General features: G+C 42.1%; 1 gene segment (V, D, J or C); it reads right to left on the reverse strand.

Annotated features, from left to right (window-relative positions):
* Positions 1–2,245: 2,245 nt before the first annotated feature.
* Positions 2,246–10,544, reverse strand: LOC111836759 (Ig kappa chain V-III region MOPC 321-like). The segment is given in 4 exon segments: positions 2,246–2,794; positions 3,664–3,699; positions 10,023–10,346; positions 10,471–10,544. Coding segments are annotated over 4 exon segments (726 nt in total).
* Between the last annotated feature and the right edge of the window lie 606 nt (positions 10,545–11,150).

The raw sequence follows: 11,150 nt of genomic DNA on the forward strand, positions 1-11,150 counted from the left end.
TGCCGCTGACTGGATGTTTTATGTTTATCGCACCATCGTCTGTGGACACTGTAGTAAGTGAGAATCTCAGGAAGGTGCCTGTGTGATACCTCTGTGATTCTGTGGAACCACCAAGTCTGGCACCAGCTATCAAACCACGTTAAAAACCACACCTTAGTCATTTTGATGCTTTAAATTAAAAATCACTCAGACCACGTCTTAGCTGAATGCTTACCCGCATAGTAACTGAACATCGTAACCCTGTTTGCATGCTCCTCATATTGAGTTGCAGTTACATAATTCGCTGTTTGCAGGAGTTGGCTGTTTGGGTTAATGAGCAGGCGTACCTAATAAAGTGGACACTAACTGTACATGTTGTGTGTTTAAACCAGACAAAAGGACTTGATGGATACAGATATAGGTGAAATTAGTGAGCTGTGTTTTCCCAGCACAACTGATTTCTGTGTTTAGACAGAAGAGCTATACTGCCCCTCAAAGGCGAAACACAGTAACTACACTGACACTGAAACAGGGAAAAGGGTGTTTCGCCTTGGTTTTAGTGTGGATTTTGTATTTGCTGTAACTTTCACACTCAATTTTCTTAAATACTGAGCATAGCTGAAGTAAGATATCTTGTCATGAGATAAAAGAGCTTAAGAGACAAGATTTTGGTCATAGCTGAATTTAGCTAAAATCTGCAGTTACCGTGTGTTGCCTCTGTAGGGCAGTATAGCAGAGCTTTACCATCAGTGTATGTCCAGACCGTCTGCTGTAGGCGCTGCAGTGATCAAAGCTATACATGATATTCCCCACATATCTATGGCCACTAGTACTGTCATTAATCCTAAAATGAATAAATAAATAAGAAAAAGAGCTAAAAATATGTATATAACTTGTGCTGAATAGCATTAACAATTTATATTTATGCTCTTTGAAGGGGAAATATTTATGGACTGTTATTTGTATTTTAGAATTATAAGTATATTGTGAAGAGCTGAGAGGGTATATTAGCCGTCAGCCGTGGGCAGCTGGGAGGGTATATGAGATCTTGGCTATGGGCAGCTGGGGTGGTATATTAGCCATTGGCTGTGGACAGCTGAGAGGGTATATTAGCCGGGGTTGCCAAGTGAAGATACCCATCTGTTTGTATCATGTTTGGATTTTGTACAAACCATTAATTCTCCAAACCCACTTGTTCTATGCAGCATCATGATGGTCCAGAGCTCATCCCTGAAACAATGAGCACAAGGCAGGGAATAACCCAGGACAGGGTGCCAGCCCACCACGGGGCACGAAGCCATTCACACCTACAGACAATGTGGCACCTCCAATTCATGTTTTGGGGCAATGGGGGGAGGAAACAGCCCAAGATGTCATGCAGAGAACCTGCAAACTCAGCCAAGGTGGAGATCCTGGTCTCTCTGCGGCCCTTGGACCAGCCTTACTCTGTTCAAACAAATAGGGATGCTGTTTCTCTAATAGTTAAACTATGTTGTTATATGTGATTATGAAATTATTCTAAAATCAGACATCAGAAAATGACTCATTTCCTCATACAGAATAAATAATTGTCCATGTCGAATAATTTTAAAAAGTACTGATGTAGCCAGTGAGTACCTGACATTTCAGCTTCCTGTCCCCTGATCAGAAATGGGGTCAGTCCCTCCCCCTCACAGCTGCCCCAGTCCAGCCTGTTTTAAGACCTGAAACTAAACTCTCAGCCGTTGGAGCGAAACTCATATTTGCATGAACTGAGCAGGACGGTTCTGCTGCCCCCAGAATAGAGCAGGCAAATGTCCCCCAGTCCCCCTGGGGTTAGAGTGAGGTGGGGGCTCAGCCCGTGTCACAGAGCAGCAGATTGTCTCACATGATAACTGACTGTCTTTGCTGTTTAATTAACTGTTTATTTTATTTTGGATACAACGTGACAATATACTTCTTGAGAAGGTATACTATCAGTTGTAAATAATTATGGTATGTGAAATGAGTTTAATTGCAATTGTGTTCAAATCTGTTTTATGAAGAATGAGCCCATAATGTGGTTTATAAGCTCAGTGTAGAGGAACTGCTCAGTTTGAACCTTTTCAAACCCAAATTAAAAGTCTCTCAATGGGATGATTTTGTATTTTTAACAGATAAACAGAACAGTGTTTATATTCAGGCTTTAAAAGTCTTTAAAATTATTGAAAGGTTCAGGATCATGTCCTCACAACAGTGTCATGATGGTATCACTGTGTGCTTGATTTAAAATAACCAGCATTGATGATTAGTTTGTCAGACAGAATGAAATATTTATTTATCTCGGCAGCATTCAGGAATAAAACACACAAGATAATACAAGGAGACACCGAAGCCTACAAAGTATCAGTAATGATTTTCACTCATGGATCATGCAAAGCATGTTATTTTCTCTATGAAATCAGTAAATCTGAAGCGTGTAGCACAGCACAGTAAAAACACAGTAATCAGTCGCTCATCACAGGTGACGCTGAGCTCATCTACTCTGAACAGTCGGCGCGCTTCAGCGTTTGAGTGACAGCAGCCTGGGAGCCCTGATTGGCCACACAGACCACTGAGCCCACCTTCTTCCACTCGTCCGCAGTGAGGCTCAGGCTGCTGCTCCAGCTGTACAGGCCGTCCTTCTCCAGGAGCCCGCGGCTCGTCTCCGCGGCTTTGCTGCTACCGTCCACCTTCCAGCTCAGCTTCCAGTCGGAGGGGAAGCCCTTGTTGGCCAGGCACATCAGGGTGGCCGAGTTCTTGCTGGACACCTCCACACTGGAGGGGGGCAGGACCGTCAGGGTGGGGGCTTTGTTACCTAGGAGACACCAAAAGGACGTTAGGTCAGAGTCCAAGGCAAACTTTAAGTATATCAACATATACTAACTGCAGTATGACATAGTTGACTGTGTCTATGACTTCATTAATATTTCTTCATATGATAAGACAGACATTTCTGTAAAATCTAAAGTAAACAATTTTCCTTCCTACTGTATCACAGTGTATTCATCCTCATGTGGGTCTTTTAAATGAACCTTTTAAACACATGTGAGGTATGTAAATGTATCACTGATTATTATGTTTAACTGGTTATAATAATCCAACTTTATATAATAACGACATTGTTTATAAAGAATAAGATCTATTTTCCACGTATATTCCTTCATTTACTCACTTAGACACTGGTTGAAATATTGCAATGTATCCCACTGAATACACTAAGAAAAATGCATCGCAAATGTTAAACTACCAAGCTGTGTCTACAGAACAACGATCATCGTTATTAATCATAATGGTAACACGTACACAAATACTTATAGTAATAACTCAGTTAGTACTGCATTACAAATTATGAACAAATCATTAAGAAATATAGTCGCTACTTAAAAATGCGTCACGATTCAGAAATGATAAACAAACATGACATCAGTATTTCACTTCTGTTAGTCATTATTTATTTCTTCAGTAGTTCATAAAGATTTATGTTATTATTAACAGATATAGTACGAAATATAATAATGGCTTGAGATAACAGATGCGTCATGATTCTTTAACGACGAAGAAACATGAGATCAGTATGTAACTGAGACTTTGTGTCCCGTAAAATAAAGTGTTACCGGTATAACGAGCTGATTGCTTTTTTTTCTTCAAACAAGATCAGAATATAATACAGAAAGACGCACTTACTTCCAACATCCAGTCTGGTCCCGCCGCCGAAAGTGTACCACAGTGATTAAAACCGGTTGACACGCCGTACAAAAACCTCCCAGCGCTACAGCCGCGTTTCTTCTTGCAGTAAATACATTAATGGACGGTTAATTCCTAGCTACTTACACCAACAGTTGATAAGAAAAATAATCACACTGCAATTTATATCATTCTGGCTGTAAAATCCACCATCGCTCTGCAGAAACAACAGTAAATTCTTTTAAGTGCTGTAGATTTGCGAAGTTCCAGGTTTCCCGGTATTTCTTCATAATGTCCATCAAATTGAAATGATATGTTGTAAACATATGTGTGAATTTCGACCCAGATGCCAGAAACTGCAAAGCTTCAGAATTACTGGGTTCCCAAATGTCAATTGAGACCACAGCATCGTCTTCATAATGAGAAACTATGTAGCCTACATGAACCTACTGTAACCAGATGGAGTATTTGCATAGAAACGATATTGTGTTGTAATGGAATCACGTGTTTGAGTGGCTCAGCCAGCAGCCTTGAGGTTTTCCCTGTTATTGTTTGTGATCAATGTTCCCTTTAAGCTCCGCGTTTGCGCAATTGCGAGGTACTCCGGGGCACGCGCTCAATGACCGCGCCCACAACAACATGGTTTTTATTTGTGTTTATATTCTGATATACATTTAAAACTGTGATTGTTGTATTTTGTAGGAAAAAAAAACATTTGGAAAACTACTTAGAAAAATACTAAGAAACACCTTTTACTCTTAAAATGTATCTTTCCGCCTGGGTGACAGGTATAAAATCTGTCAGCCAATCAATCAATCTGAAAGGGGAGGCCGCCATGGGGTTTATTACCCACCAGCCCCGGTCACTGGCTGCCGCCGCGCAGAAACTCCCACACACTGCTGCTGGCCGCCGGCTCAGTGACACACCTGCCTGTACCAACCTTAAGCTCCCTGGGTCGCCTCTGTCTGCCAAATGTAACACTTCAGGAATTAATGTATCACAGCATTTATCTGCCATCTTAATGGTGAAATCTGATATTCCCCTTCCAGCTCAGTAACAATGTGTGAACAAATAATGATCTTCTGTATCTTCTGCCTAGAATCCACTCGTAATGCAGAAATCACAGGATCTAGTCTGAGAGCAGCCAAGAACTCGAATTGAACCACACTGGCCTAGGTCACACTGCATGCGTGGCATATGTGGTACGGAGCCGCTGCGATGCGAAGCCACGCATTTTTTCACACAGGCTGCATTGCCGTTACGGCCTCATCTCCACCACGGCAAGGTTACAGCACAAGCTCACATGGAAGTCACCTGATGGAAGAACCATCAACCAGATTAACCACATCATAATCAATGGAAAGTGGCACAGGTCATTACAATATGTGAGAGCATATCGAGGTGCAGATGCCTACAGTGACCACTACCTGTTCGTTGCCACCATCAAGCTCAAGCTGAAGAGGTTGATGCCACAAGGCCAGTGGCAGAAAATGCTAGATATTGCAAAGCTCCATTACCCAAAGAAAAACAAGGAATTCGTGCTGGAACTGAGGAACCGCTTTAGCACACAACATGCTACCTCTGCAACAGAAGTGTCCTCTGTAAACCACAAATGGAACATCATCAAAAACATATACTCTGAAACAGCACAAAAAAATCTTAGGCTATAAACAGAGAGGAGTCAAAGAATGGGTATCTGCTAACGCATGGCAGAAAATTGAAGAGAGAAAACAGCTAAAAGCAAAGCTATTGAGCCTCAAGTCCCAACGACTCATTGAAAAAGCCAAGCTGTCCTATAAAAACAAGGACAAAGAAGTGAAGAGGAGTATCAGGAGAGACAAGGGGACCTTTGCAGAAAGCCTGGCAAAGAAAGCAGAGAAGGCCGCAGCCTCTGGGAACCTGGGGACGGTATATAAGATCACCAAACGACTCTGTGGAAACCACACAAGCCAAAGCACCCACATTAGGGATAATTACGGCAAAATTTTCTCATCGGAGCGTGAGTAAGCAGCCAGATGGGTCCAACATTTCCAAGAAGTGCTCAATCACCCTGAGCCAGAACAACCTGCCAACATCACAACAACAGCCTACATCCTGGATATTAACATCAACCCCCCTGACCTTTCAGAGGTCAAAACTGCCATCCTACAGTATCCCTAAAGAGTGGCAAGGCATGTGGCCTGGATGCAATCCATGCGGAGATGCTGAAGGCTGACATTTTAACATCAACTAAAGTCCTTACTGATCTCTTCCAAAACATCTGGAACAGTGATACCATCAAGATGACTGGTCTAAATGCCTCATAGTCAAAATCCCAAAGAAAGGCGACACCAAAAACTGTGACAACTGGAGAAAAATCAGCCTTCTGTCCATCCCAAGCAAAGTGTTCTGCAGAGTCCTCCTTAACAGAATGGAGCCTGCCATTGACTCCAGGCTCAGACAAGTACAAGCAGGCTTCAGGAAAGGAAGGGGATGTATGGACCAGACCTTTGCACTGCAAAACATCCTTGAGCAGTGCTTAGAATGGAACACAGCCATGTACATCAATTTTGTTGATTTCAAGATGCCATTTGATAGTGTCCATCGGAATCCCACCTAAGATAATTACAATCATAAAAATCTTCCATGAAAAATTTGAGTGCAGTGTCCTTATGGGCAAATACTCTCACTGAATGGTTCCCTGTACAGTCTGGAGTGAGACAAGCGTGCATCATCTCTCCCATCCTCTTCCTACTTGCAATAGACTGGATCACAACCAACACAACAGCAGACAAACCTCTCAGTTAGAAGACTGTGACTTTGCAGATGACCTTGCTCTCCTTTCAACAAACCAGTCCAACATGCAATCGAAAACTGACAGGCTCAACAAATATGCCAGACAGGCCGGACTTAACATCAACAACTCCAAAACCCATGTGATGTGCATAAACTCCGCCCCCACAGCACCCATCCAGGTGAATGGAGCACCACTCGAGTTTGTGGAGGACTTCATCTACCTTGGCAGCCTTATCAGCAAGGACAGCGCTGTCCATAAAGACATTAGAGCAAGGCTGGGAAAGGCTCAGGGTGCCTTTTACCAACTCCATTCCATCTGGAGGTCTAAACAATACAGCCTAAAAACAGAGATGCTCCTGTACAACAGCAACGTAAATTATGTCCTCCTGTATGGTTCAGAGTCTTGGCGTGTGGTCAGTACAGACATGAGGAGACTTGAGGTCTTCCACAACAGATGCCTCAGACGAATCTGCCAGATCTTTTGGCCCAACAAAATATCCAACCAATAACTATACAACAAAACAAGCAGTCAAAGCATCACCAAGGACATTACATTAAGACGCTTCAGATGGCTTGGACATGTGTTAAGGATGGAGCAAAACCGCATCCCAAGAGTTGCCTTAAGATGGGCACCACCTGGAAAAAGAAAACCTGGAAGACCCAAAAACACCTGGCATAGAACTGTGGTACAGGAGCTTCAAAAGATGAACCTGTCATGGGGAGAAGCACAACATGCTACAAAGGACCGCATGCGATGGAGAGAGATCACTGAAGCCTTATGTCCCACAAGGGACGAAGAGGATTGAGTTGAGTTGAGACCTGCAGTTATAATTATTAGTTTAAATCTGGAATTTGATTTAGAAATCATTAGTCATTAGTTTTGAAAAATAACCAAAACAAGGGCCTACACTGACAGTGATGAACATGTGTGCTTATGTAACGGATTTTGTGTTTTGTTCTAAAATTTAAGCTTAAATGGACAGACTGGAGGAGCAGGCTTGGGTCTTGATCCTCTCATTCGGGTCTGATTATGAAAACAAAATGTAAAAAATCTTCAGCTTCTTTTCTTTTCTAAAAATAACTGGCAATCTTCTTGATTTCCCCAATCACAGGAAATGGGGATCCCCACTGGACAGTTGAAGGGGCGTGAACTTAAATGAGCGAACTATGTAACTGCAGTGTGTGATCTGTCTATGTTGCTATATGTACTGTAGGAATTATTAGCTCAGGTAATTTTTTATATCTCCACCAATGTTTGAAATTAATTAAAGTTTAATTAATTATTATTTAATGCTGATTATTAACCAATCGTTATGCCGAATGATCGGCTCCTCCAAACTCAATTGCGGTATCCCTGTGAGTCTGTTAATGTGAGACTTAAATGGGATTCACTAATTACCAGTATCGCTTAGTAACCTGGGATAGAAGGCTCGTCCAGCGAGCTGCATCACCAGGTAATGTAAACGATTGGTAGCGAAGCTCCCCTCACGGCCAATGAGAGAGAGTCTCGCGATGTTTCAGGCGAGTTTGAGGTTCAGAGCGTGTAGTAAGATCGCACAGAGGAAGGGACTTTATTGTGGAACACTCAATGACGGAGGCTAAAGTTGTGTAAAAGACATGCATTTATTCCTAGCTAACACTACAACTAACATAAGACAGACATTACACCTAACACAAACAACAAACACGAAATAACGGAATAAAACAAACGATGTAATTATGAAAATGCAATGACCGGATTTAAATGAGTAACCTTAAATGGGAAATACTGTTCTGCAAAGCAAGCACAGTTTGTGGAACACGACCCTAAAGTCTTATAGCAGGTTAACAGAACAGCTTAAGTTGTTAGAATGAAAGGAAGTTGGTTTACTTGGTTGAAGAGTGGGGGGGGGGGGTCTTGGCAGTTGATGGCAGAGCTGTTGAGCTGATGGCACTCAGGAAGGCGCGGCATTTGAAGCAGTGGAGTGGAGCCCCCTTGGATTCTCTCTCCTGGTGAAGCTTTGTCTTGGGTGCTGTTCTCTGTTCAGCTGGGCCTTCACCGGAGGGTTTCTTGTGGGCTTCTCGTCTCCCGGGCTGATGGTTGTTCTCTGCGCCCCTTTGTTCTGAGGTGCTAGATTTTTATGGTCTAAAGTTCATGAATAGGGATGACCAGGAATTCGACTCCTGGCCCAATGGCTGGCCATCCATTTGGCAGGCTTTCGGAAGGGGGTCTGTATCAGTCCTTTTGGGATTTATGGCCCGACTGATTCTCCCTCTACTGATGATTTTCATTAAGCTGTTATAACTTTTGATACATCCACTTTTATGGTAATCACTGACCAGATTTGGAATCAGGGGTGATTAACAATCAGTTTGACACCAAACATGCCACCAGCTTCACAGGTACATACCTCATACCATCTGCATTAATTGATTAAACAATTAATTATTTTATCTATGTGACTGATTCACATCAGTATAGGATACAGGTGTTTTGGGTTGCACCTCAATAGGTGTTACACTTTGTGCGGATATTACATCAAATATTCATATTACAAACAGCACATCTTATCCATAGATAGGCGTGGCCGTTAGTTTGTGGTAATATCAATATAAGTTGCACATCTGGAAACAACATATTTTGTTTGGTGTGGCTTATGCCAATTCATCTTCTCCAGAATGGATAAGATACACCTTAATTCAGTTCTTTTAACAGCATGGTAGAAACAAAGAAACTTGGTGACGGTCCACCAAGATCAGATAAGGACCACAAAGGAATGTTGGAAGAGAAGGGGGGTTGTTAACAAAGAAGACTCCCTAAAAGTTAGGACACATTGGTTACACTAATTTTCCAGATTCTTCTGGTATACCATGAGAACATATATACAATGGTAGCTATACCTATCTATTTATTTAAATTTATATGTGTTCAAGTGCAAAGGGGTAAAATAGGTGATACTCCGTGAACATGGTTATAAGGGTGGCACACAAAACACTAAGATTGTCTAAGGACACATACAAACATAACCTATCTGTATATTGAGACTAGTAGTCGTGAGTAAATCAATATACACGGTATACAAAAGCCAAACTTAAATGAAACTTCCTTTAGGGTGTTTGTCTGTTGGGTGAGTGATATGTGAGGCAGAATGTATGGGGGGTGGTTGTGTGCCAAGTCGAGGGACCCCTGTCCATTAGGTCCACTCTGCTTGTCTGTAGGTCCCTAAATCTTTGGGCAATAAAAGTTGGAGTGCTGGCCTCCCTTGTTATCTGTGTGTGTGTGTTTATGTGTGTAATCCCCCTTTGGTGCCTCTCGTACCAGGCTCGGCCTTGTCTCAGGCCACCTGGAATTTAGGCCCTGTGATATGTGCATGTGTGATCCTACACTACGTAAACAAAACAAAAGGTGTGCATATAAATAATGAGAGTTAATTGTGTAAAAATCATAATGTTTTTGGGTGTATTTTAACTGTATTTTGCTTACTGAAAAGTGAATTTTATAGAGCTTTGGTTTAACTTCCCCCTTCGCACCTACAGTGAGTCCCAGCTGCAGCAGTGTAGTTTGACTGAGGGAGGTTTTTGTACGGCTCTGTATCACTGTGTTAACACCCAGCTATTACTAATGTAGTGAGCACTCTGACAGTAATAATCTCCTGCATCTTCAGCCTGGACTCCACTGATGGTCAGAGTGAAGTCAGACCCATAGTCAGATCCACTGCCAGTGAACCGTTGTGGTGTTCCAGACTGACGGCTGCTTATTCTATAGATGAGGAGTTTAGGCGGCTCTCCAGTCCTCTGATGGTACCATGACACACAATTGCTGCATCCTGATATAAGACTGCTGGTTTTACAGCTCATGGTCACAGTTTCTCCAACAGTAACAGCATTTACTGCAGGTGCCTGTGTCACAGTGATCTGGCCACTGGATTCTAAAAAACAGAAGCAACATTATTTGAAATATTGAACAAACATGATTATATCATTACAATATTTCTAGTTTGTATTATAGTATTTGATTTTCAGTATGAATATTGTTGATGTATTCAGACTGACCTTGGATGCAGAGGGTGAGCGTCCAGATGAAGATGGTGATTAAAGTCATTGTCCCTGTGCACTGTGTTGCTCTGCAGGACGGCTGTGAGTAACACAGTTTTAATCTCACAGGCTTATAAGCTGCCACAGGTCACTGAGGGACGTGCTGCCAATGCAAAGTGTGTCTTTCATGCAAATACATGTGATGCATGTTTCTGTGGCGATGGGAAGGCAAACCTGCATGCTCATTCATACTGTGAGGTAGCAGTTTTTTAAATTGTTTTTTTTTTTTATGTTTTAATTGTTTTAATTACTCTTCTATCATTTTAAATTCTTGCTGGTCATAAGCTGCACCTGTGTTCACTTGCAAATTTTTTTTTATTGTAAATATGAAGATACGTCTTCTGGATGTTTATCCTCACAATTAATTTTTAAAATATTGTGGCACCAGGCAGACTGTGGCATCGCTGCAGCACGAATGAGGACAAAGAGAGATGGATTGACACAAAGTTGCTCTTTATATCAGTCCTTAATTAGTTTCTTCGTAAATATATTTGAACAGTAGATCGTTCAAGGTTTCTGGGGGTGTTTTTTGTTAATGTTTGTCATGACCTGCGTGTCCAGTCCTCCTGTGTGCCATGCCCCCCTCATCTACCCCGTGTGGATTCCCCGTGTTCACCAGCTGTTTCCTGTTACTGTCA

Source organism: Paramormyrops kingsleyae, chromosome 3 (assembly GCF_048594095.1).
Source record: "Paramormyrops kingsleyae isolate MSU_618 chromosome 3, PKINGS_0.4, whole genome shotgun sequence".
Taxonomy (NCBI): domain Eukaryota; kingdom Metazoa; phylum Chordata; class Actinopteri; order Osteoglossiformes; family Mormyridae; genus Paramormyrops; species Paramormyrops kingsleyae.